Source organism: Taurulus bubalis (assembly GCF_910589615.1).
Source record: "Taurulus bubalis genome assembly, chromosome: 10".
Classification (NCBI taxonomy): Eukaryota; Metazoa; Chordata; class Actinopteri; order Perciformes; family Cottidae; genus Taurulus; species Taurulus bubalis.
The window spans coordinates 25,869,967-25,897,806 of record NC_136598.1 but is presented as its reverse complement, the minus strand read 5'-3'; the positions used below and the strand labels follow the sequence as shown (position 1 = coordinate 25,897,806).

General features: G+C 39.4%; 3 protein-coding genes across 3 annotated transcripts in view; 2 read left to right on the top strand and 1 right to left on the bottom strand.

The window, feature by feature from the left end:
• smtnl (smoothelin, like) overlaps positions 1-17,519 on the top strand; it is a 30,308-nt gene extending 12,789 nt beyond the window's left edge. Inside the window, exons 3-10 of the mRNA XM_079224831.1 lie at positions 10,749-10,830; positions 11,667-11,921; positions 12,436-12,492; positions 12,571-12,631; positions 12,720-12,866; positions 12,964-13,087; positions 14,642-14,793; positions 16,852-17,519. Of these exons, the coding sequence (XP_079080957.1) occupies positions 10,749-10,830; positions 11,667-11,921; positions 12,436-12,492; positions 12,571-12,631; positions 12,720-12,866; positions 12,964-13,087; positions 14,642-14,793; positions 16,852-16,978 (1,005 nt within the window). The 3' untranslated portion in view covers positions 16,979-17,519. The remainder of the gene's footprint in view (positions 1-10,748; positions 10,831-11,666; positions 11,922-12,435; positions 12,493-12,570; positions 12,632-12,719; positions 12,867-12,963; positions 13,088-14,641; positions 14,794-16,851) is intronic.
• A 1,393-nt stretch (positions 17,520-18,912) lies between these two features.
• Positions 18,913-21,095, top strand: sebox (SEBOX homeobox; the record flags this gene model as incomplete). The annotated part of the gene is made up of 3 exons (XM_079224842.1): positions 18,913-19,027; positions 19,882-20,096; positions 20,424-21,095. 3 exons carry the CDS (start codon positions 18,913-18,915, stop codon positions 21,093-21,095), a joined length of 1,002 nt encoding a protein of 333 aa, XP_079080968.1.
• Positions 21,096-24,121: 3,026 nt separating this feature from the next.
• The window catches only part of vma12 (vacuolar ATPase assembly factor VMA12), a gene marked incomplete at its 5' end in the record, with an annotated part of 3,791 nt that continues 72 nt past the window's right edge, over positions 24,122-27,840 (bottom strand). Inside the window, 6 exons of the mRNA XM_079224844.1 lie at positions 24,122-24,751; positions 25,843-25,955; positions 26,232-26,274; positions 26,628-26,717; positions 26,865-26,938; positions 27,729-27,840. The exon at positions 27,729-27,840 is cut by the window's right edge and continues 72 nt beyond it. Of these exons, the coding sequence (XP_079080970.1) occupies positions 24,656-24,751; positions 25,843-25,955; positions 26,232-26,274; positions 26,628-26,717; positions 26,865-26,938; positions 27,729-27,840 (528 nt within the window). The 3' untranslated portion in view covers positions 24,122-24,655. The remainder of the gene's footprint in view (positions 24,752-25,842; positions 25,956-26,231; positions 26,275-26,627; positions 26,718-26,864; positions 26,939-27,728) is intronic.

The window sequence follows — 27,840 nt, the reverse complement described above, 5'->3', positions numbered from 1 at the left end:
TAAGACTGGATTCCTGGCACCAAACCCACTATGTGTCTATTAATACAGCCTTACGCTCCAAATATTTACTAAAATGGTAAATATATGAACTGGCTTTTGAATCAGAAAGATGATAGTTATGTTTAATAAAGATGATAAAATACTTAGTTATGTTAAAAACTAAATAAATATTTAACCTTTTGAAAACCAACCTATTTTTAGGAAACTACCCAAACTAAAAAAGAGTGTATCTCTGCAACCACTAGGGCTATTTCAATAATTTTGGTGTTATAATAAAAGAGTATAATGTGAGTTGTGTGTTCAGATGTGTAAATATAAGCATACATTGTTACTGGTTATGAGTAAATAAAGATGACACACAACACATAAATTAAAGTTTCAAGTTCGCCTAGAAAAAAAATCACTTTCAGGATGATTATTTCTTTGAAATGATGCCGCTGTAAGGTCCAACTCTAACCCAAATCATAACTCAATATGTGAACATTCTCTAACCCAAATCATAGCTCAATATGTGAACATTCTCTAACCCAAATCATAACACAATATGTGAACATTCTCTCTGCAAAGGTTGACTTTGATAAAGTGAAGCAGAACAAAGTCAGAGAGGGTTTAGAACAGAGAACATTCAGATGAGGACTCCAAAATGGGCATTTGGGCACATTTTGGCATGTACCAAACCATATATTTCACTTGTATATTACTTATGGTGTTCAATACATCCAAATACAGCATGTTTCTTCTTTTTTATGATTTTTTATTTTTTTTATTCAAAACAACCTATATTTTCCCGTAAAAAAAGAACAAGCACACACATTTACTGAATGAAAAACACACTAAAAAAACAAAGTGTAAAATTATGATTATGATATTTTAGTCGGTGTTTTAAATGGCTGACTGATTCTTGTAGCCCATGCTCTGTTGTTTAATTTAAAGTGCAACATCAATATATTTGCTCGTGATTTATACAGTTTTTATAGCAATATCTGCCAAAATTGGTTCCACGGTTTTTGAAGTACACTATTGTTATCAATTTGCACGAGTAATTTGGCAATGCAAACCATTTGAAAGTGCATCTTCTGATTTATATTATATATATATATATATATATATATATATATATATATATATATATGGTATAGAAGAAAATAAACTGACAGCAGGCACAGCTGAAGTATGTGTGTGTGTGTGTGTGTGTGTGTGTGTGCGTACACATGCTGGGGGTTTACTGGAGGTATGCGGCCGCTCCCCGGCTACCCCTGGCTCTCTTAATGACTTCCAGACAATAGGCCGTGTTCCCGTCATCGTCTCCGTGGAAACAGGTTAATAACTGACTGGTGGGAGCTCGATGGAACCAGTAAGCCTTACTGGAAGTCGACTTTAGCGGCTGCCTCTTGGGAATACTTTACAATGTCATTTAGCTGCAGTGTTTTTTTGGGAATAATGCCCAGAAGGCACTTTAAGGAACATTTTAAAGAGGTTGGGTAACACGGTTCTCTGCGGGTCACGGGTGAGAGACTCGGGAGTTTCGGGAGTTTCGTCAGACATTAAGTGTCCCGCCGCGGGAGGGTGACCCACGTGTAACCGCTGCTTTGAGCATTTTGGGGGGGGGGTTCACCTGAAGTAAGAACGTGACCTCGAGTTAATTTATCTACCTGTCAATCAGCAAGAGGAGGGAAAGTCCAGAAGTGAACTCTCCAGAGGTCTGGACACTGACGGAGATGTTTCCACCACGAGAAGGAACTTTATGAGGAGCCCTGCGGGGAAATGGCATAAACTGAGTAATACATAACAGTATAGAAAAATAGGGTTCGTACATAAATAAGACTCAGCTGGCAAGTTCAACATTACAACATGGCGCGTGGAAATATTAGAACCAGGATGTGAAGAAAAAGAGAGAAAATGCATAAGATTCTGCTATAAAGGTACTATATTTATATATATATATACATAAATATATATCTATGTATATATATATATATAAATATTAATATCTATATTTCTATATATATACATACATATATGTATGTATATATTTATATATACTGTATAAATATTGATGAACATATATTTATATATATAAATATATATTTATATAAATATATATTTATATATACATACATAGATATATATTGATGTATATGTTTATATATATATAAATATATATTTATGTATATATATATATAAAGGTATATACTCATATTTATTTTATAAATATAAATGTATATACATATAAACATATAAACATAAATATATGAACATATATATAAATATATGTATTTATATATATATTATTTATTTCATAAATATAAAGGTATATATATACATGTATATACCTTTATATTTATAAAATAAATATTTATATATATATTTAAGTAAATTAATCAATAAAATAAACATCGTGAGCTGAACTGAAATCAGTCGTCCACATTTCCAACGCCCTCGAAGAGGAAACTTCTCCCAAAGCTCTCGGGTGTCCAGCTCTCAGATACCTTGTGGTTCCACCTCCCTGTTGTCAGAACCAACCTGGAGAACACAAACACATCAGGAAGTCATTGCATGGACTCTTTCCCGTATCTGATGTCAGATATACGAACATCAATCGTGGACCGAAGCACACAAATCACCTGTCCAGCGTCGGCTTCTCCTTAGAGATGGGAGTGAAGCAAGAGGTGATACAGACTGTGTTATGACCTCTGACCTCCCAGAGGTCAGCATCCCTCCTCCTCTTCCTCACTGCTGGGAACAAGAGGAGGACGGAGGACAGGGAGAGTCTCTCTATTGCTGCCATATGTTGGAGCGAGACGTTGAAAAAACAGAATCACACATAAAAGTGAGAGGAGTTGAGCAACAACACAAATCCAAATAGACTTTATTTGAGTTTTTTTGCCAGGTAGTGCTGCATAAGTGATTGGGAAAGATCATAATGTTTTACATAATGCTGTTTTTCCTTTTGGTCAGGCGGTAGAACTAAAGGAAAGAGTGTCCAAAGTCTCCGGAGAGGAATTTTGTTCAATAATTGTTGTTGATCGAGACCAAAAAAGACAACAAATATCAATGTATTATGTTTTTTGAGTTTTTTCGTAATTTTTTCAACAGTTTTGATTTTCTTATTAATAGCTTGCAAGCAAACATTCGTGGCAGTGGCTCAGATAGCTTAGAAGGGAGAGATAAATGTAGATGCAACTGGTCTGATTGCCAATTTTTTGAAAACCTGAGTTGAAAAAACGGCAATAAATCTCCTTGTTTACAGTATCGCAAGATATGGAGATATATTGAACTGTAAGTCCTGCTTCATGCACCCTATCGTATCGCCAGATTCTAGACTTTTCGCTGATGTTACTGTTTGTATTGTAAGTTCTTAACACGGTTAACAGCTTCTCACCGCCGTGTAAAAGTTCCCGTAAACAAGAGAGCGCAACAGATCGTAACAGACCTCAAAATCATCCGATTGTAATCACCTCAGAAGGTGTGCACTATCCTTGTAACATTGATTAATTAATAAAAGCACAAATGCACTCTTTGGTTTCCAGATGCGGTTTGCAGAGAATAAAGCACAACACATGTCTCTTTTCACCAGCTTTAGCCCGTAACCTGCATTCAGCAGCACTGTGTTTATGAAGACAACTTTTCTCTGTTCGGTTGCTTCTCACCTGCAATTAGGTTGTTTTTTTATACCCTCTCGGTTCAAAGGCTGGGCACATTTTCCACTCCCAGCCCAAAGTGGTACTCCATGCGATTCTCTTCGCAGAGAAATTGCAGGCTGCTGCTAGTAAGCGTATTTGAAGAACAGGTGTTTTGAGGAGAGGATTCCTCTGTAGACTCCCGGGAGGAAATTACAGAGCAGGAGTCGTCCCCCGTTAGCCGGTTAGCTGAGTTGAACCCAGTTGACGTCTTTAAGATCGAACCAGCATGTTTCTTTCTCCATGTGTTACATCTGCTTTATACTGCTGCTCTCTTTTTATCTGTGTATTTGACTGTTGGTCTTTTATTGCAGTTGGCAGTGATATATGGCAGTCCACAAGGTTTGTGATGATTCAGAATGAGTAGCACACCGTCGGCCTCCTCATTCAGCCGTGGTATTACTGCTCACACGTGTCTCGATGGCGATCTTCGTGTTTTGTTTTGCAAATTAAATGAGGGCAAAAAATTGGGAACCGTCAATACGCGAGTGTGTTTTTGTGTGTAAAGTCCAGACTGAAGGGGAAATAAATGTTCCTAAAACATTAGCAGAGCATTATGGAAATGAAAAGTATTGCAACAGGTTTTTTTTTTTTAAATACAGTCTTTAAAGAATTACTTAAATTAATTTAATCTGGAGTTAAAATTGGTGTAAATCTTCTGCATGACAAACCGGGTACAGTCCTTCAAATTTTCTGTTTTCATACAATATTGATTAGACTTTTCCCCGTTTTAGTAGCAAGCTAACGGCGCCAAAGACGCTGAACCGTCTCCTGTCAAACGTATATTTCCACTGAAATCTATGGGAGTATTTTTTATTTCCTGTGCGAAGATTTCCACGTATAAACATTATTAATAAGAACCAACAAAATATGTGAAACGTTTTTTAGAAATTCAGAAGATTGATACCAGGCGTGTTCTTCACTTTTAACCTGAGGAAGTCTTTTAACCTGAGGAAGTCTTTTAACCTGAGGAAGGCTTTTAACCTGAGGAAGGCTGTGGTTGAAACAGATCCAACCAACCAACTAAATGAAATACAAGTAGTTTGTCTTTTTTTAATTATATATGTGCATCATTTGCTCTCTCCATTAACGCTCATCAGACTAGATGAGCGTTAATGCAGTCGCAAAGACGCACCCTCAAATATTTGATTATATCATGAGAGTAAAAACTTGATAAACACCCTTTATTTAAAGCTAAGAGTTGGCCCTCTTAATCTCTAAATTCAACATGCAGCACAAAGCCAAACACAACAACCTGTGACCGCTCTGATACGGCGCTTCCCAGCAGTCTACAGTGTTCCCTCGTCACATTTTCACCCTCCAGCAGCCAAGTTGTCCCGTCCACACCTCCACCCCTCCACCCCTGCAAAGTCTTTATTAAAGTGTCAGTGATGAAGACGCCTCTGACAGCTTAACAATATCCTCTGCCTAAACACAGGACGCTCAGCCAGCAGCACCCTCATACCTCCTCCTGTTTAAATAGACGGGTTTCTCCCCGGGTCACGTTGTCCCAAAAGCAAACAGACAATATTGTGTCTAAGAGTGGGAATCTTTAGCTTTAGTACGAAAACACTTGCATAAAGGATTCTGGCTACAATACATTATGATGTATGAGGAAAAAATGTGAAGGGACGTGTGACATATTAAACACAAATGTCACCATTTAATGCGTGGTACTTCCGTTAGCTTGAAGCTAACTCTTGGCAAAGTATGACAAAGCAAAAATAATACATTACCAATACAAGTTGGCAGCCCCATGACAATTTGTTTTGTGTGTATTACTCCACATGGAAAAGGTAGCTACAGCTGTTTAGGACACATTTGTATTAATCTTTTCCTGTTTGATGAAGGCTAAATTCTTGCCAGTGGACATATTGCCGGAATTTTATCTTGGCAATTTAAGCACATTGTCCAAAAGCAAACAGGCAATTTTGTGTCTAAGAGTGGGAATCTTTAGTTTTAGTACGAAAACACTCACTTAAAGGATTGTGAGGGAACATGTGACATATTAAGCACAAATGTCGCCATTTTACATGGTGTACTTCCGTTAGCTTGAGGCTAACTCTTGATAAAGTATAACAAGCAAAATAATACATTACCAAAACAAGTTGGCAGCCCCATGACATGTTTTTTTGTGGTTTACTCCACATGGAAGAGTTAGCTACAGCAGTTTAGGACACATTTTTATTAATCTTTTCCTGTTTAGCGAGGGCTAAATTCTTGCCAGTGGTCATTTCCCCAGAATGTAATTCAGGCAATTAAGCAAAGTCTTGTCCAGCGTTGACCTCAGTGTGATTACACATTAAGTGCAGGGTGAGATGCCCAGTAAACCGTCCTCTTCATCATTCTCCTTCCTCCTCTGTCCTTGCTATGATGCCTCTCCACATTCCTGCTCCGTTTCACTCGTTTTCGTCCAAACATTTCCCTCCACTCGCGATGCAATGACGCACTCTCGGGGAGGAAGGGATTTGTTGTTCCCTTCAGAAAGCAACGGGGAGCTTTGGTCCGCTTACACTTATGTCACTCCAACCCGAGTCTGTTATGAATCGGCTTGTTTATGGGTTAAGGGTGCGTTCAAGAGGGTGACGGCTGCTGACGGCAGCGCAGACTAAACAACTGGTCGATCAGCTTCATCTGATTTACTTTAGAGGAGTCAGGGACAAATTAGGATGACGTGGGGTGTAAATACACCTCCTGTATGTCCATCATGGGATCAAACCTACAAACACGGTTCACAGCTCAACTCACTCTATTTAAGCGTCCTCTTCGTACGATGGTTTCTACTTTTAGAAACTTGTCGACAGGCAGCGACACTCTAATAACTTCTTATAAGGTATTGACCCATTGTACGGTCACATTGTGTTAATGTTTGTTTTTTCTACTCCTGTCAAGCACTTTGTGTACTGTCTGTAAAATGTGCTATATAAATACATTTTACGTACTCATTTACTTAATACACGTGCGTCTGCTCAAGCTGTAGGGTTGAGGTGACGATGTATTTGGCTACTCTGGTATTTAAATACTACTCATCACATTTTTAAGTTTATTATCCAGGAAGCATTTCTCTGACCGAAATCCATTTTGGCGCTAAATAAAAAAGTTTGAAGTTATGGCTATTTATCCTGTTGGGGAAACATGAACGCCTCAATCAAATTTCATTGTGATTCATACAAAGATTGTCACGTTGGATGTCACTGCTAGCATGCTAACCAATCCACTAGCATGCTAACCAATCCACTAGCATGCTAACCAATCTGCTTGTCGTGTCAACATTTGTCCAGTTGCATAACAGCGCACAATTTCAGAAGACAAACAGATGCAGATAGCAGTCCTTCTGGAGCAGCTGTGCAGTATATTTACACAGGTTTTCATGGCTGATGAAGACTTATATATCCACACCTATTTAATGTATAAATATTTGCTGTGCGGCAGCTGCTCGCAGCAGTATTGACATCTGGCAGATCTATGTACTTGAGCGCTTCCTGACTACGATGTGACGCCAGTCGTAGCTCGTGTTCGGTCTCAGTTGGTTCTGTTGTGAGTATAAGAAGAGGGAGAAATTCTGTTTTTATTTCTCTTTCCACAAAATGGTCTCAAAATCACACATTTAGCACATAAACTAACGGGAAGAGGGTGGATAGAATCATAAAGCATGCATGTAAAAGTGGTGATTGATCCTCAAAACAACAGATCAGTCCGTCGGGTGCAGAGTAAATCCAGCAGGTATCAGTTGGTGTTTGTGTAAATGTGATATGTGCCGTGTTAAGAGTGTTAAGTGCCAGTGTGTTCTGCCAGCAAATAAAAAAGACCATGAGATACCAGAGAGTTTACAGGAACCTCAGCAGCTCCGCTATCACGTTTCCCCCCTCTGACCCACTGTGGACGTCTGATGATCTGAGCACTTGAGCCGGGAAAAGCTCCCCTTCCCCGAAGCCAGACATTCTGCAATTTGTCTCCCTCCTCCTGCTGGATAGCCAGCTGTGTCCACCTTGCTACCACGTCCCTCTGCCTCATTTCCCATCATGCAATATGCAACAGCTCCCCTGGGCCTTCCTCACCTTTTCATACGTTAAGTCTTCACCGGGCGGCAACCTCTGGTTCTGCAGAGTGAAGCCGATACTGAAGTGTCTTAAACCAGTGTTTTCTGTATCGACCACCAGGGGGTGACTCCTCTGGTTGTATAGAAGTCTATGCTTCATGTGTTAAAGCTGCATTCTCTCTCCTGACCACCAGGGAGTGACTCCTCTGGTTGTATAGAAGTATATGCTTCATGTGTTAAAGCTGCATTCTCTCTCCTGACCACTATGGTGTGACTCCTCTGGTTGTATAGAAGTCTATGCGTCATGTGTTAAAGCTGCATTATCTCTCGTGACTCCTCTGGTTGTATAGAAGTATATGCTTCATGTGTTGAAGCTGCATTCTCTCTACTGACCACCAGGGGGCGACTCCTCTGGTTGTATAGAAGTCTATGCTTCATGTGTTAAAGCTGCATTCTCTCTCCTGACCACCAGGGGGTGACTCCTCTGGTTGTATAGAAGTCTATATAAATGACTCTACTTCTCTCTTGATTTATTCCCTCAGTAAACATTGTAAACATGAGTTTATGTCTCAATCTCTAGTTTCAAGTCTTCTTCAATATAGCATGATGTTCATTTCGTAAATTATGGTCCATTTGGAGTTAAAACAGGCCATACTACATCAAACTGGAACTTTCTTAACTTGCAAAATTATCTTGAAAATTGACAAACATCATTTATGTAATTCACGTCACAATTCAAATAAGATAGAAATAAATTATCTGTCTCTCGTCTGTTGACTACCATATACATTTTTTTACTCTAGGTTTGTCACCCCCTCTTTATGAGTGAAAAGAGGGGGTGACCCCCACAAACACAAAAAAACACACACACACACACAACGCCAGCATTCCTATATGGTGAGCTCAGCCAAACACACAAATTTACTCCCAGTCATTTCCTCGAGTAAGCGCAGTGTGCTATCTCGCCGAAAAACTGTGTGTGTGTGTGTGTGTGTGTGTGTGTGTGTGTGTGTGTGTATGTGTGTGTGAGAGACTGGAGGGGATACAGCGGTGGCTTTAAGTTTCTGTCCCTCTAGAGAGACTGTATATTTTTGCTGTAAAAAAAAAGAAAAGTTTCTTTCATTGCAGAGGTTTTAAGATATTTTGCGCATCCAACCAAAAACAATGGAGGTAAATGGAAATGTATCTGTGGTGATAATGACACTGAACAATAACTTCAAGAAAAAGTAGATCCAATGCAAACTGTTCACAATGAAGTATGTGGATTATTATCTAATTCAATATTTGATATTGTTTCTGTAAAGAGAGCTTATTATCTTACTGTCCAATCATAGCGTAGCATCCGACAGCTCCATTGACTCCCATGCAATGCTATCAGATGTTCTTCATTTCCGTCCTCCTCAGTGGATTTCAGGCTAACCTCGGGGAAGTGTTGTGTTTCTGCATGGTCAGGTCCTCTTTCCCTTCATGTTGTGGGTCCTCTGACAGCGGAGAAGAGCGGACCAGATGCAGCTTCTCTGCTTCCAAACATGCCGACGTTATCTAAACACAGCGCTGATGCATCGGTGGCGAAATAATGTTCTAGGTCAAACAAGAAATCAACCTCGCCTGTTTAATTCCCCCATTGCAGCCGAGTTTGAAACACAACCAGCTGTTCGGTGGTGTTTGTTGCCAAAGAGCTGAGGATCACCAACATGGAGGCCCGAGGGTTTCGGTACGTCTGAGACCGACATAGATAATAAACGGCATGTGGTTTGATACCGACCTTGAGGAAACGCGTTGGGGCCGCCTATCGCCACACTATTTGCTCCGCCTATCGGTCTGACGGCTTGACCCAGAACCCATGCGGGTCAGCGGCACCATGTGGTTAAGAGTTTGAGAAAGAGGTATCCGTTCCGGATGGTGATTGGTTTCCCAATGCGAGAGGAAAAAGAGACACTGAGACGCGAACCCAAGAACCTGACGATGTTGGACGTTTATAAAAACTCGGATCGCAATCACGCCGGCGGTCAGCGGTGGAGTTTGGCAGCTCTCCCGTCTCTTGAGAACCGTCGGTGGCGGCGGCGCCTGATTTACAACAAAAGACTTCTCAAAGGTCTTATCAGAGGAGGAGAGGCAGAGCGAGAAGCCCTCAAACAATCGGCTCATTTTATCCGGCCGACTTTGAAGTGTTTCCGAGTCGCCTCGCGGCTTGCCGTAGTTGTTGGTTTGGTCTTTTTTTTGTCTGAAGTCGTTTCAAAAAAGGGCCACATGTTGGAGAAGGAGTCCAAAACCTGAATGAGTAGAAACAATGACTCAATGAGCAGCGGACATCTGGGTTTCTATTTTTTCTTTTTTTTAAACCAGAGGAACTTGATGGTCCGACTCAAACATATTGGTTTGTGAATGGCACTACAGGGGTGAAAATAACAAAAAGAACTGCGGGCGTCGATTGATACAACTGATTAGTACCACATTTATTACAGTTTTATGATTGCTTCGACACTGCTTTGAAAAAACGGGGCTCATTTTGTCAAAAATTCACGCAACCACAAACACGAAGTAGCAAAACACGTTAGATCTTTTTGCAAAATAAAACAATCTGACTCTCTTTGAATCATTCACACAATGCTGTGTTCAATCATCACTCTTTCAACATTTTTACCTTTTCTAATGATAGTCTGGGTTTGGTATCTTTTAAATGTTGGCCTCCATTGTCGTCGTAGAAGTGGTCTTTATCAATGGAGGCAGGTAATATGAGGATTGGCCAACTGGTCCTGGGTGTGGCATCTTGAATGTCCGTGGTTGAGTAGAGAACCGTGTGTTGCGGGAAGAAAAAAAATACAATGTTGAATTTCAAATTGGGTTTAAAGCAGGAAAAGTGTTTTGTAGACATGAGCTGAGACACATTTTCACACAGCTGGTGCTTCAATTGCTGGCTAAGAAAAAATAAACTCCGGTCGCCAGTGAAGGTGAAATATGACTTCATGCACCTTTTTAAAAAGCAATAAAAAAGGCTCTAATATCCACTATGATTGCCTGTATTTCAGAGTATTGAGCGAGAGGAGCCCATAGAGGTGGACCCCGCCCCGACTCACGCCGGCCTGGAGAACGGACACGCCGCCGCCGCAGGTAGCCGACTGTTGCTTGAAGGTCATGGTTGCTGTCTACTGAGTCTGTAGAAAGCAGTTGTATATGGTAAAGTATTTCAAGGTGTAGTTGATTGCGTTGGATGTGAGAGGTTGCCCTGAAATAAAGACATTCATGCGTTCCCGATGCGTTCCCCTCATTATGATCGTAGTTGCAGTTATTGAATGAGTCTTTTCTGTGGTTCAGAGACTGTGGTTGTACTACTTTTACCAGTATTTAGCGGGACAATATCGGAGCAGAAAGTCAGCAACTTCGGGATAAAACGTGTGAGTTTGAGTTTGTTAAAGCTGCATTTACTTATCTTGGCCGCTCGGGGCATCAACTACATATTGTCACCCAGCTTGGTATCATGGCAGGTCGTGTAAACAGTCACACATCTATTGGTTTTGTTTACACGGACACACATTTTGCTTAGTTCGAAATTAATGCCAATAGAAAGTCAATTAGGATCCTTTTTTTTGGGACACAAATTAAACAAATCCATGTAATGAAGTGGTATTACATTTCAACAAAGACCACTTTTGATGGGCTGGATGGGGCCAACAAACACGGGACCTTCCACCACGAGGCTGGTGTTTGACAATGCGTGCCCCAAAGCGTTATTGTTACGTTTTCCTGTTTCCTTTTTTTGGGGCTGGACACCCAAAACCAGGAGCTAAAAAAGGATAAAACACGCAACCTGTAGAGTGTGGCGATAATTCTCTGAGGGTTTGTTAGTATGAGCGATCTCCTTTTAACGTTACACATGGTCATAAAAACCATTGTTGGAAGAGAACACATCATCAGTATGATCATTTCACGTCCTTTTGCACAACCAGAACATCCGGAGTTGGTCCACGGAAAAATGTCGCCACCCAACGACTTCCCGCACGAGCACACGGCCCCCGTCGCCATGAGGATGCCCCACCTCCCCATCACCGCCACGACCAAGACGGCAGACATGAAGGGCCCCGATTCTCCCAGCAGCCCCGGCGGTTCCCGTTCCTCGCCGGTCTCTGAGGCCTCGGCCGCCGGCCAGTCGGCTGCAAGCACCAACCAGATCCAACCAATCGAGGAGTCTCCAATTCAACCAGGTGACATCTTGTTTTTTGTATTATGAAGTTATGATGAAGCTGCATTCACTGTCTGTATGAGAGAATACTGTTCGCCTTAGCTTTCAGTTAATAAGTAAGGCTTATGTCAATTTGTATGACCTGCAATCACATGCAATCAATGCATAAGTCATTTTCCAGATTCATTTGCTCGACTTTCCCAAGCAGTATTCTCAATATGTATTGAACACGTCACCATTTTGCTATTGACATGACATTTTCACCAGATGTTGGTAACAACCCAAGTAATCCAGACATGCAAAGAAAACCAAACAAATAAATTCAGAAATTAAGTTATGCGTAATAAAATGGAATGACAGAGGCTGAATGAAATGTATTTAATACTTGGTGCGAAAGCCTTTGTTGGTTCAAGGCGCCTCCTGTGTGAGAGACTAGTCTCATGCATTGCTCAGGTGTGATTTTGGCCCATTCTTCAAATCTTGAAACTATATACTCACAACAATCCTATTTCCTTTTTCTTCTTTATGGCTGTTAGTATCGTCCACGTGGGCTCCGACACCCATCAGAGCTCTGGGATCCCCGCGTCTCCAAGGTGAGACTCATGCCGTCCTTGGTTGAAACCTCAATGAGACTTCTACGATGTGACTCACTGACTGTTTGTGTCCTGCAGAGAAAGCTAACTCGGCCCCGGCTAAGTCTGTGACCTACTCGGGGCTTTCGCAGCACGACAGGTGAGTGGACGGATGACTCGTGAAACCTTATTTGCTGATCGGTTGAAGATGCGTTCTTACCCTTTCTGATCGCCCACCCGTCCTGCAGAAACGGAGACGTGAGCGGCGACAGACCCTTCGGGCAGGTGGTGGAGAGGAGGCGGGAGCTGGTGAGGTCGCAGACTCTGCCGCGTAACATCGGCGCTCAGTCTCGCCGGTCCATCTTCGAGAGACTGGACTCTGAAGCCAGTAGCAGGTAAATGCGACGGCGTGCCGGCGTTACGGTCATATTTAGGGTTTCTCTTAAATATTTAACTAATATTTATTTATTTATTGTTTCTGCTCATGCACAGTCGCCCCAAACTGGTGGACTCCAAACCCACACTGAAGCGGTCCCAGAGCTTCGGGGTGTCCAGCGCCAGCAGCATCAAACAGATCCTCCTCGAGTGGTGCCGCTCCAAGACCATCGGCTACCAGGTAACCAAAACCAACGTCGTCCAACATGTTCAGCCTCTTTGGAGCCAGAACTTCTAACGTTTGGTCCATTTATTTATAAGCTAAAGCTTTTCAAGGATGATGCATTGTTCAGCTTCAAATTGCACAAACATTACATCACCGCTGATAATTTTTTCCAAAGCAGAAACATAGTTAATTTTCTCATTAAATCGTTTTCCTGCCTCCCAGACGGATCGATGACATCAGTTTGTTTCCCTGTAGCGTGAAAACATCGTCTGGTAAAGCTTTGCTTGAGGTCATCCAATGCGTATTGTTTATTGTTGTCAAAATCACGTTATTGTTAGAAACGGATTTCGTTGCAAGTCCCGGGGGGGAAGTTTTGGATGTCTGATTAAGTCGAGGAGCTAATAAACTCACGTCGTCCTTTCCAGCTGCTCGTCTCCTGGGTTTCACGTCTTTGGCAACGAAGCCGGGGAATAAGTTGGAAATGTTGTTCCTCGAGCAGCTGGAAACAGAATGTCCCAACAGCACATGGACGCACAACATCAGCGGACTTTTGATATCCACCCAGGCTTTCAACATGATGTAATATATCATGTTATATTAACGTAACTTTAAACAAAAGCAGACAGACAGAAGTTGAAAAGCTATATACGACGGATTGCCAGAACACGTCAATTATTTTCTAGGGGCTGATTCATTTCTTTCCAATAGATGAGAAGAGGGAGCTGGAGCATGTTTAGCCTAGCTTAGCATACCAACTGGACGCAGAGGGAAACAGCTAGCCTGGCTCTCTTCAAAGTTAAAAAATATGATAATAAATCTAGAGAAAATTACCTTTGTTTGAGACATTTCCTTGTCTCAGCAGATCTGGCAACTAACTGTCTATTCACTAACAACTATCTGGCAGCTAACACATTTTCATAATGCTAAATATGGCTTTTTACTCAGTAAATATATAATGTTAGCAAAAGGAAATATAAATACATACTGGCAAATATTAAAGAAAAAAGATACAAGTAAATTAGCGAGCGTTAGCTGTGTTGGTTAGCACTTTCGGAGACAGCCAGGCTAGCTGTTGGCCCTTGCTTCAGGTCCTTATGCTAAGCTAGGCTAATTGCCTCTTGACTCCAGGTTTTTTACCCACTGCTTAGCAGATAAACGTGTTTTCCTATAACGTTGAGCACATCTGTAATCTGTTTTTAAATTAGCTCCAAGTCCAGTCTGTTGTTTTCATATAACTTCACCCCGTCAGTGCACGCGCCAACTTGCTAACGTGCTAATTATCCACCTCTCAGCCGTAGAGGTGGATGGAAGCGAGGGTCCCCGTTGATTATAGGGGTGCTGGTGTGTGTTTAGGGTTGAGGTAGTTTGAGTCACGGTTAAGAGAACGCCGACACACTCGTTTTCCTCACAGCTGCCTTTTCTCTGCCAGCCTGCATGTGGCTTCGGTTAAAGCCGAGCCGGGCGAAGCCAATTAGCAAAGAGAGAGCGAGAGAGAGAGAGAGAGAGAGAGAGTGGTCCATCCGATGACTTGACATTGTAATGATTCGACCTTCTCTGTTGTCTCCGTAGAACATCGAGCTGCAGAACTTCTCGTCCAGCTGGAGCGACGGCATGGCGTTCTGCGCTCTGGTGCACTCCTTCTTCCCCACCGAGTTCGACTACAACTGTCTGTCGCCCGCCGAGCGCAAGCACAACTTTGAGCTGGCCTTCGGGACCGCAGAGTGAGTGACGGACATATCCGAATATGTGGAGGAGGGTTTCTGATATGATGCAGTTTAGAGGAGCGTGTTAAATGTGTTAAAGCTGCATTCTCTCTACTGACCACCAGGGGTCAACTCTTCTGGTTGTATATAAGTCTAAGCTTCATACCAGGGGGCGACTCCTCTGGTTGTATAGAAGTCTAAGCTTCATGTGTTAAAGCTGCATTCTCTCTACTGACCACCAGGGGTCAACTCTTCTGGTTGTATATAAGTCTAAGCTTCATACCAGGGGGCGACTCCTCTGGTTGTATAGAAGTCTAAGCTTCATGTGTTAAAGCTGCATTCTCTCTAATGTCCACCAGGGGGCGACTCCTCTGGTTGTATAGAAGTCTATGCTTCATACCAGGGGGCGACTCCTCTGGTTGTATAGAAGTCTAAGCTCCATGTGTTTAAGCTGCATTCTCTCGCCTGACCACCAGGGGGCGACTCCTCTGGTTGTATAGAAGTGTATGCTTCATGTGTTAAAGCTGCATTATCTCTCTTGGCCACCAGGGGGCGACTCCTCTGGTTGTATAGAAGTTTATATAAATGACTCCACTTCTCTCTTGATGTATTCCCTCAGTAAACATTGTAAACATGAGTTTGTGTCTCAATCTCTAGTTTTGCGGAATCGTCCCTTAAAGGATTTAATGACTTTAACTGCATCAACAAATCTTAACTTTATTGTGGACGAACGTCTCTTAATGTGATTTCTTTGGTGCTTTTGTTTCATGGCAGTCGACAAAGTTGTGATTTTAATGCATATCTTAATTGCAGATCATCTTGCGTGTATTATGTCTATATATATATATATATATATATATATATATATATATATATATATATATATATACATATATATATATATACACATGTGACCATGCACACACTGTCGGGCTTAAACACTTCATTTGTGTTATTCTACGACTGATAACTCTGCTGCTGCTGCAGCTTTAAGCTGATTTGACTGAACAAACACGATTCTCTTGGCCGGAGGATCAATCCTTCATCCACATTCACAGCTTTACATTTGACCTCCTAAAGAGGTCAGAGAGCGCAGACTTATGGGACAGTAAATATGGACGAATGATTACACGCATATAGTTACAACGCCTTGAAAACATGTTTGTTAAAAGGAAGTCCAGGACTTTAGTATTGGATGCAGAATTCGGCTTAGACTGATTAATCCAAGCGGATATCGGCTGTTTTTTCCTCTATTATGTCGAGCTGATTAGTTGATCAATAAACAAAATGCATCAGCAGACATTCTAGATAATGGACTAATTTGTGTTTTTTAAAGCAAAAAAAAATCCGTTCCAGCGTCTAAAATGTGAGGATTTCTTTCTTTTTCCTCTTGTCTGTATCATTAAATAAATCTATCTTTAGCATTTTGGAGAGCTGGTTTTATGATTTTATGGCATTCAGAGTAAAATCCTGTTTGAATATATAGTCTAAATTCACCCAGCATTATATCAGGGTTCTTACGGTCATGGAAAACCTGGAAAAGTCATGGAATTTTAAAATGGTTATTTCCAGGCCTGGAAAAGTCCTTGAAAAAAATAAAAACCCCAAAGGTTTAGTAAAAGTCATGTAAATGTGTTATATTCATGTGTTCATGTAAATGTGTTATATTCATGTGTTCATGTAAATGTGTTATATTCATGTGTTCATGTCGTCCATTTACGCTGAGTTTGAAATAATTAATATGCTTTTAAAAGAAAGACTCAAAATATAAGCAGGCATCCATACAGGCGTCTATATAAATGTTTATTCTTTTAATCAAACTATTGTCTCATTCATTTGTGTCATTTAAGGTTTACTGTATGCTTTGTATTCTCATTGTTAGTTTAAATACTACATTTACTCACTTTTTACTGTTTACACCCAGATTTCACTAAATGTTTGGTCATGGAAATGTGGTTTCAAATCATGGAAAAGTCATGGAATCTGGTTTAAAGTCATGGAAAAGTCATGGAAATGCATTGGTCAGAATGTGTATGAACCCTGATTAAAGGCTTCCTCCTCTGTCTGTGCCTGCAGATCGAAGGCCGGCTGCGACCGGCTGATCGAGGTGGAAGACATGATGATTATGGGTCGCAAACCCGACCCCATGTGCGTCTTCACCTACGTCCAGTCCCTCTACAACCACCTGCGCAAGTTTGAGTGAAGCCTGGGAGAAGCAGATCGTCGTCTTCGTCCTCTTCTTCACCTTTTTGAATCAGACTTTGAGCGGATTGGAGCTCCAGAAGCATCCAGGCGCTTTGTAAAGACGGCACCGCCCCCTGGTGGCGGGTTGGTGAACACGTCCACGCGCTGCAGGAGGAGCAAAGGCTCAGTGCGCAGACGCACCTGGACTCTGAAGAAGATGAGTTTACACACAAGCTGGTTTGTTTTTGTATGAGTGTAGTTGAGATACGAGTGCAACAGTTGCTGTGTTGTGTGCGTCTTTATTGTCACCGCACGGGCTTGAAAGTGTGTATTAACCTTTTAATATTTGCACCAAAGGGAGAGGAAGTGTTTAACTGAGCTGTTGGAGAGGAAGCCGAGCACACGGTGGGAAACTGGCTAAGTTAAATGATATATATGTGTGTGTGTGTGTTGCTGACTGATATTTACATCCACAGATGCTGTGATTTTCTTTCTTTTTTTAGATGATGTTGAGATATATGGAAAATGAAATCAATAAATTGTACAGTTTGACACCTAAATGTGGACATTGTGTTTCTTAATGGGCATCGAAGATTTATATATTTCTCTTTTTATATGTATACATATGTGTATATATATATAATGTATATTTATATAAATACATATATATAATATATATATATGTATATATATATATCTACAAATACATATATATTTATATAAATACATAGATACAATATGTTTATATATGTATTTATATATACATAGCATATATATATATATATATATATATATATATATATATATATATATATATATATATATATATACATATATATATATATATATATATATATATATATGCTATGTATATATATAAAATACATACATATATTTATATAAATACATATATATAATATGTATATATAAATACATATATATAATATGTGTATATACATCTATATATAATATGTATATTTATATAAATACATATATATACTATGTATACATATGTATGTATACATAGTATATATATATATATATATGTATATTTATATAAATACATACTGTATATATAATATGTATACATACATATATATGTATATATACATATGTATGTGTGTAAATATATACATAAATAACAATATCTAAAAATATAATTATAATTGCATTATATAATAGCATTTATAGTTAGATGTTTGTTTATTATTATTATTATTATTATGGAGTATTATTATTATATTATTATATATAGAGAGGGAGGTTCTTTCATTAAATGAAGACGTAATCTATGTTTTACTGTTATTCCACATAAAGCTGTGTTTGTGTTTATTCTGCTTTATTAGGAGGAGAAGATCTTTCCACAAAGAAGATTGAAGTTATGAATCATTATTATCACTCTGAGCTGTTGTGACTCACTGGATTACATTTGACCTACTTTGAAACTTTTGTGGAATCAATCACTGGTCAGTTTCTAAACATGTAAATGTTTACTGGGTCAGACTGACAACGATTATTTTTAATTTTTATTAATAATGGGAAAAAACATGATATCTTATAATACGAGCATTTGGCTCACAAGCTCCTTTTTATTCCATCAACTAATTAAAAATAAAATAAATCAAAATAATTCCAAAGTATTAAATGAAATGAGCCACAATGTCATCATCATTTATCCGCTAATTAATTATCAAAAAATACGTTTCTGGAATTTTGTATCTGTTATTACAACGATACACATCTTTATTGATGAAGCACGACGCCAAATAAACAACAACAAAATAAAGAATAATGCAGTGCAGAGTGAAAACACCTGGACCCTGGATATGTGGGTGCTCTGTGGGTGGGGCTGGTGGGGCTGGTGGGTGCCCCCCTGATCTGATGGCGTATAAGAAGGTCCCTCCTCTTCCTCCTCTTCCTCCTCCTCCTCCTCCTCCTCTCACACCGGGCGTCATGGCCCTGTTCGTGGACTCCGGCTTCTCTCTCCTGACGCAGAACCAGCGCAGAGACGTGATGGACTTTAAGGCTTTATTTGAGGAAGAAGAGGAAGAACCGGATCACTGCAAAGGTAAGAATATCGTTCAGGTGTTTCCTGTTCGACTTCGAGAAACCACAGCAAATAAATTAATCATTCAAATAAGTGAAATAATCTTCTTCTTTTAAGTAACTTTGACCAAGTCATCGTTTAATAGAAAAAGTCACAGCAGAATTTTTTTTTTTTTAGCAGCTCTGTATTATTTATTTGTATTTATTTATCGTAAACTCAAACAATTAAATATAAATATTTAATTTGTCTTCCCTCGCTCTTAATCATAATATTATGTATTTATTCATGATTATTATTTCATCTTTAATTGTATTCGGATTCTCCTCACCTGATTTATTTAATATTATTGTTATTATTTAATTGTATTCGACTTCTCTCTGATTTATTTAATATTATTGTTATTATTTCATATTTAATATTTAATTGTATTCAGCTTCTCCCCTGATTTATTTAATATTATTGATATTGTTTCATATTTAGTTGCATTCAGCTTCTCCTCACCTGATTTATTTAATATTATTTTTATTATTTAATATTTAATTGTATTCGTCTTCTCCCCTGATTTACTTAATATTATTGTTATTATTTCATATTTTATATTTAATTGTATTTGACTTCTCCCCTGATTTATTTAATATTATTGATATTATTTCATATTTAATTGTATTCAGCTTCTCCTCACATGATTTATTTGATTTTATTGATATTATTTCATATTTAATTGTATTCAGCTTCTCCTCACCTGATTTATTTAATATTATCTTATATTATTTCATATTTAATTGTATTCGACTTCTCCCCTGATTTATCTTATATTATCTTATATTATTTCATATTTAATTGTATTCGACTTCTCCCCTGATGTATTTCACCAGAAGCCCGCAGTGAGAGCGCCGTCTCCTCCCCGGAATCGGACCGGACCGCCGCCGCCGGTCCGATGCTGGCGGGCCAGAGGAAGAGGAAGAGGACCATCTTCAGCCGGGCCCAGCTGTCCGAGCTGGAGCGGGCCTTCGCCGTGACCCCGTACCCGGACATCACGCTGAGGGAGCGGCTGGCCGCGCACACGCACCTGCCTGAGAGCAAGATCCAGGTGAGCCCCAGAGCAAGATCCAGGTGAGCCCGGTGCTAACGGGCCCTTTTTATTACTATAGAGAAAAACTACTGCTGAAAGGCTTGAATAGGGGGGGTCCCACGAATGGTAATTACAGGGACAGTGAGGAACTTTGATCTGGTCCTGAACCAGTCTCAGTCTAGTCCTGGTCCTCTATAGACCTCATTCTAGTCCTGGTCCTCTGCTGGACCCACTGGAGGGAAGGGGGCACGGAAGAACCAGAACCATGCTCGGAGACACTACCTCTTTGGTCCACAGGGGGCGACAGAATCAACAGGAATGAAAATGTCTTTTTGCTTTCCACAGGTTTGGTTCCAAAACAGAAGAGCCAGAAGCATCAAGACCGTGAGGCTCCCCAAGTCCACCAAGCCGGGAGGTCGAGGCGTGGCTGATCCCTCCTCTGGGCCCGTGACCGCTGCGTTCCTGGCGGAAATCTTCCGACCGGATCAGAACCACTCCTGCGAGGACGTCTCGCAGATCTACGCCGACTGGATCCAGATCTACGGCAACCCCGTGTCATCGCCGCCGTCTTCCTCGTCCCTCCAGCCCACGCCGGGCTCCTCGAAACCCCCAGAGCCTCGTCTGTGGGAGGACGACCACCAGCACCAGCAGCAGCACCTGGGGCAGCAGCACCAGCAGCACCTGGGGCAGCCGCTCGCCGGGTTCCTCCCTGGTTCTTTCCCTCACCACCCGGCCTCCGCCCGATCCTACCAGGCCTTCAGGAACTACAAACCCCAGAGCGCGGCTCCTTCTGGGGCCCACCAGGCCGTGTACGGTGGATCTGCAGGTGGAGGTCACACCTCCGTAGACCAGGTGGTTCCTTCCCACCCTCAGCCGGTGTACTGGGAGGTGGCTCAAGGCCAGGGACACCACCACCACCACCACCACCACCCGCAAACGGGACCACAGACCTCCATGGGCTACATCTCAGACCTGATCTACAACGCCGCCATCGTCACCAACTTCCTGGAATTCTGATCAGGGAACTATTAATCCTGGACCTTTAACTCGACTCCTTTCTGTCCTGTTTGTTTCCAGCTGTTTGTTGTCTACAGCTGTTCCCCAGTTGTTGTCGTTGTTGTTGTTGTCGTTGTTGTTGTTGTTGTTGTTGTTGTCGGGTTTTGTCTTTTTGTGTGTTTCCAGTCGTGTTTTTAAATACGTTCCTCGCGTTTCAGGCTCAGTTTTCAACCAACAATCTGACTTTTAGACACAAATTTAAACCATTTAAACGTTGCCTCTGTGCTTCAGGATGCATTGGCTACGTATATATATTTAAACACCGTTACTACCACCTGTAAATATTAACATATATATATATATGACAAATACATTTTTAAAATTCCACTTTTCAACCGTGAATAACCTTCATTTAAACAGACAAGTAGATGTATGATAAACACGTTTTTCGTTTCTCCTTCATTTAAAGGGACAGTCCCCCATATCTGTCCTCTTACCTGTAGTGCTATTTGTCAATCGAGATTGTTTTAATGTGTGTTTTTTTGGGAGATTTCTCCAATATGAAGAGACTAAATGGCACTCAGCCCAAAAAAAATACATTTGAAAAAAATCATAATAATGACCCGTTGACTGAAGAAATGCTGCAAACCATCGTGATAAAACAGACTTGTGCAATGAAACAGACATTTAGGTTGGAATTGTCGCGTTAATCCACAGACTCTATTGTTTATCTCGGAACTATGGCCCAAAAGAAAAATAGTTCCCACATCAAAACAATCTAGACTGTAAATAACTTCAGGGACGAAGTGTGTTTCTGATTTTAGGGTGCACTGTCCCTTTAAGAGGAGCAGGGGAACTTTTACCCCAATGTCAAATGTATGGAAGAGGTAAAAAATAAATAAAAAATGCCAAATGTAATGAACTGATGGTTGAGCAAGTTATGTTTTTTTTACAGCATCACCGTTTTAAATTTTGAATAGAAACAAACGAAGCCGGCAACAAAAAAAAAAAAGTAGAAATAATGTTATCTTGAAAGTTTGAAAATATCATTTTGGCCTTAAATAAGACTTTATGTTAATTTACAACAATACTCTACATAAAAGTATGTTGAAATTGTGTTTAAAAAATATATATTTTAATTTTATTTTCAATAGTTTCCTTTTAATATATATATAATAATCATTAATTGAACTTGTGACATACATTTTTTTTTCATTTCAAACCTCACCAGTCATTTCATGCACCGTGACTGTGTGTAGCTTAAACACGACAACAAGCATCGTCTACAAAGTGCAAGAAAGAACAACACAAACATAAACACTGAAAATTCGGAGGCCGAAAACTCTGAAAACTCTGAAAACTGAGTCCAGAAATACGTGAAGCGTTGTGCGTTTAAAAAGCTCCGTTTGTGTTTCTCTTGTCGTCTCGATGTTATTTATTATTTTCTCGTGATGTTCGACATGAATTCTTTCAGCTCCTGTTTTTTATTATTATATTTTTTTTCCGTGGCATGTTTTAATGCTTTACGACCCCGCGAGTATTATCCTCCAAAACATCCTGATTAAAATGATTCCTTTGTGGAAGATACCATGACAGACATAATTATTTTCTGAGTCAAAATATATTTACGATACTGTAAGTATTCGAACGGGGAATAAGAAGAATTAAAGCCGCAGCTCAGGCTCTATCAGCTTACAGCCGCTGTAATTCTGCCTGGATTTACGTTTTGAAATATTACATGAGCGGTATAATACAGAGGCAAATATGACAGAGATCTCCGCATATCATAATCATCTTTAATACCGAATAATCTTTCAATAAACCTTTAATCCGGGTGTCAAATCTCAGATCTTCGGAAGATACTTTTTATTTATTTTTTTGTATTCCAGATGTAGTTACATCTTTTAATCTTTTCCCTCTCATATGAAGAGGAGGATGGGATAGTTTACCAAAAAGATAATAAATAAAAATGAATGTGGAAGGAGGGATCAGCGTGTCGCGTATGAAGTAAGACACGTGGTGTTATTGTAAGTCTTCATATCACGCTTTGTTTTTCGGCCTCTTTAATTCACTTTAAAGCAGCGAGAAATGAAACATCAGCACATCTGTCAGCGGGATGAATTAATAAAGTAATATCAGTTTTATTATTATTATTATTATTATTATCTGACGCCGGCAGCAGGAGAGTAGTTTAGAAACAACAAAAGAGTCACTTCCTTCAATAAAGAGAAGTATAACTAACACTTTTATTTTTTTGAACAAATAACCCAAATAGGAAATATTTATTAATATATGTAGATACTTAGTAATATATACTAGATACTTATTAATTGATAATAATAGACACTAAGTAATAGATAATAGAATATACTTATTAATAGATTGGAGCAGATAATAGTAGATATTTAGTAATACTTATTTATAGATAATAGTATACTTAGTAATAGATAGTAGATACTAATTAATAGATAATAGGAGATACTTATTAATAGATTGGAGCAGATAATAGTAGATATTTAGTAATACTTATTTATAGATATATACTTAGTAATATATAAATACTTATTAATTGATTATAGCAGATACTTAATAGATAATAGTATACTTAGTAATAGATAGTAGATAGTAATTAATAGATGAGAGAAGATACTTATTAATAGATAATAGTAGATACATAGCAATAGAAAATAGATATTTAATAAAACACAATATCTGAAGGAAGTTTGTCTTAAACGAGCGATTTGGGTCGATTTTGAGCCGTTAGTCTTATTTTTTTAAACTTTTAATACAATTCTCTTTCTGAATTATGTATTTTTTTGTTTTAAAATAGTCAATTAATAATCTTTCTTTTTTTATGACAAATTCAGTTATATTCTTCTCCCTGACGCCATTGTTCTATTATTTCTCTGAGAGAAAATGAATCACTCTATGAATATTAATGTTATAAAACCACAGATGTAAGTAGTAAACTGGGATGTTTATTTTCAACATCACTCATTGCAGGTTTGGCCTCTCATGTTTGATATTTATGAAATATTTTAGCTCACAAACAAAAACACTGTAACTTGCATAATCATGAACAAAGTGCAAACAGGAGAAACGTGAAACCTTATGAGGAAATTACCACTAAACTTATGAACCGGCTCTAGTTAGAGCTGATTTTATTAAACACAAAAATACAAATACAGAATGAAATAATTGTATTTATAACTATAAATAAATAAGAAATATCATTTTTGATAGAATTAAAAAGCGCCGGCCTTTTAACCACGAGGTCGGCGGTTCGATTCCCCAACTCCGACGGTCTGTATGTCCGAGTGTCTCTGAGCGAGACGCTGAAGTTCCTCCCCAGAGGTTTCTTGTGTTTCGGTACACGACTACTTTTGTCTACAAGAAGCTGGACCGTCAGATAAAATCAGAAGTTGTTTTCTTACAAAGAACAGATTATCCTTTGAAATGTTCCCGCTTCCCTTCGGCGTCGCTTTGGGAATTCTCGGCTTCTTTCACTCAGAAGTTCCACCGACGTTCCCAACAATTTAATTTTTTTTAAAGCATAAAAAGTCCTCGTTCCTTTCGGGGAGTTACGGTTCCCCCAACTCTCCCTCCATGGTCCGGACCAGCACGTACAGCTCGGCGAGCCCGACGACGGACGCAGCGATGACCGCCGCCAACACTCGCTGGAAAACCAACAAACAAACCAACAAACAAGACAGAGTTAGGTCACTTTTAGGGGGAAACAAACAAACATGTAGTGAAACGTCTGCGTCCTGGTTCGGTCTCTTTCTTCTGCGGTCGACACCAAAGTGTAAGTAATAATAATTTATACTTATCAAAATAATCTACTTGCCCAATTCCATGAACACATATGATTGTTTACATGTCTAAATACTTTAGAGCAGTGGTTCTCACATTTTATTTTATAAGCATTTTTGGTTGAAAAACACCGTAATCAGTGTCTGATTTAATATATAAAATTGAGTGTATTATTATTATTATTATAATTAAAATATCATTTTGAATTGATGCTTTAAATATATTTTTTTTAAATCTCACATTTCAGAATCAGAACTATTTATTTCCCAGGTATGTTTTCATACAATGAATTTGTCTGGTGGGTCGTGCATACATTAGACAAACAACAACAATCAACACAGTGTAAGAAAAAAATGTATATGTTTATATGGATTATATAGTTTATATGTTTATATTTGAGAACCACCGCTCTAGAAAGACGATCAGGGCGCCGAGCTTTTACTCTGAAAAGCTTCTACTGCTAACGTGAGTTAGCATACGAGTGTATTTTCAACCTCGGGTGTGTCTGACGGCGTTGATGGTAACTTTGACGACACCGGAACAAGTTAACAGCCCCGGGAAAAAAAGAAAACCAGCAGCGCCCGGTGTTTTAGTTTGGCCAAACCACGACTAAGTCACCGGCGTTAGCGCCCTTTTACCGACTCTGGTGAAGCCAAAGCTGAAGTTAATCAATTATAACAACATTCAGTTAGAAAGGTAAGAAGTTAAACTTTAGTTTACCACCATTTAAAAAACTGTAAACATTACACGATCATTTATATCAGTATTTTACGTTGATCTTTATTGGAACGTTAGCTAAAATAAAAAAATGCTACGTGTAAAGGGTTCACGGATTCAATGATTCAAGCATCATTTAGAAACAAGAAAAACAGGACAAACAAAAACAGTGCTCTGGGCAGATAATATGTCCGACAGCGTCACGTTTAAATGAGTTGTTTGGTTGGACGTCTCTTACCGCCCCGGTGTCGGTGAACAGGTACTGACTCCCCATGTAGGAGCAGGCGAACGCAGCAACCACCGTGACCACGAAGTTAAACACGGTCGCCACCACCGCCTTGACCGACCGCACTGGAACGAAGAAGAAGAAGAAGAAGAAGAAGAAGAAGAAGAAGAGAAGAGAAGAAGGCAGAATGAAGAAAAAGGCAGAAGAAGAAGGAGAAGAAGAAGACAGACAAAGAAGAAGAAGAAGAAGAAGAAGAAGAAGAAGAAGAAGAAGAAGAAGAAGAAGAAGAAAAAGAAGAAAAGGCGGAAGAAGAAGAAGTTGTTCATTGTCAAGCTCAATGTGTTTATAACTCCGTCTCCAATCACCGTGATGGTGGTTATGTAATAAGAATAAAAACTCACCTTCCCGTCCAAAATCTGCTAAAGTTCCATTGCGGCTGATTTCCTGAACGCAAAACATATATATATATATATATTTATATATTTATCACGTAGAAAATAAAAGTACGTCTTTCATTACGATTAAAAAGTATGTGACAAGCTCTCTAGATTTATATTCATATTCAGACGTGTGATATATTACAACAAGGTCTTCCTGACGTAAACAAGACAACGCACCTGCGTGTTGACGTAAACAAGACAACGCACCTGCGTGTTGACGTAAACAAGACAACGCACCTGCGTGTTGACGTAAACAAGACAACGCACCTGCGTGTTGACGTAAACAAGACAACGCACCTGCGTGTTGACGTAAACAAGACAACGCACCTGCGTGTTGACGTAAACAAGACAACGCACCTGCGTGTTGACGTTACGAGTGATCCTGCTGTATTCCTCGTTGGCCAGCTTGTTTTTGATCCTCTCCAGACGGGCGACGAGCACGGGGTTCTGAGGAGGAACATCAGAGAGTTAGTTTCAGTCGTTATTATTATCCCTGCTTTGAAAAAGGATAATACTGCACTCAAACTGAGAAGGTTCCTCACAGTAACTTCATGTTTCCTACGTGCCGTGAACGCATCACCAGGTGAGACTTACTCTGGGAGGCTTCAGGACCTCGGGCAGGTGCAGCGAGGCGCCGTCCAGCAGCTCGTGCAGGTAGAGAGGACTCCCTGCAGGAAGACAAGGTACTACATCATTAATGACATGGCTTCTCATCATGTTACTGCAGAACATCACGACAGGGAGGGAGAGTGTGTTTATTATATTGATAGTAGCACATACAACTATATCCTGGGGTTTTGTTGAATTAAATAATATGAAGTACTGCAGATTAAATAGAGAGTTAATGTATTCATCACGCAAGAGGATTTTGTATTATTGCTAGAGCAGCATTTATACAAACAAGTAAGCAATACAATATAACAAATGCACAATATATACAAAAATATAATAAGAAAAATGCACAATATATATATGTATACAAAAATATAATAAGAAAAATGCATAATATATATATATATATATATATATATATATATATACACACACACACACACACACACACACACACACACACACACACACTATAAGACAAATTCACAACATATATATATATATATATATATATATATATATATATTAAAAAAATAGAATGAAAAATGCACAAATATATATATATAAATAAATAGAATATAATAATATTAAATGAACTAACAAAGCAAACAAATCAATAGTGCAAAGATAAAATGCTTTGTTTTTATAATTGTTATGAGCAAACACAGTCCGTGTTGACTGAAATAAACAGTGCCTCCCCTCTTCGATCTCTAGTATATATATATATATATATATATATATATATATATATATATATATATATATATATATATATATATATATATATTTAAATATATATTTACATATATTATTGTGAATACTGTTATTGGTTATTCTATAAGAGACCTTCGTCCCGGAGGTGTTTCTGCAGTGTCCTCGCCGCCCGGAAGGACAGGGTCGTCGGCTCCGGTTTCCCGAGACTCTCCTCCAGTTCTTCTCTCAACCTTTCGGGCAAACG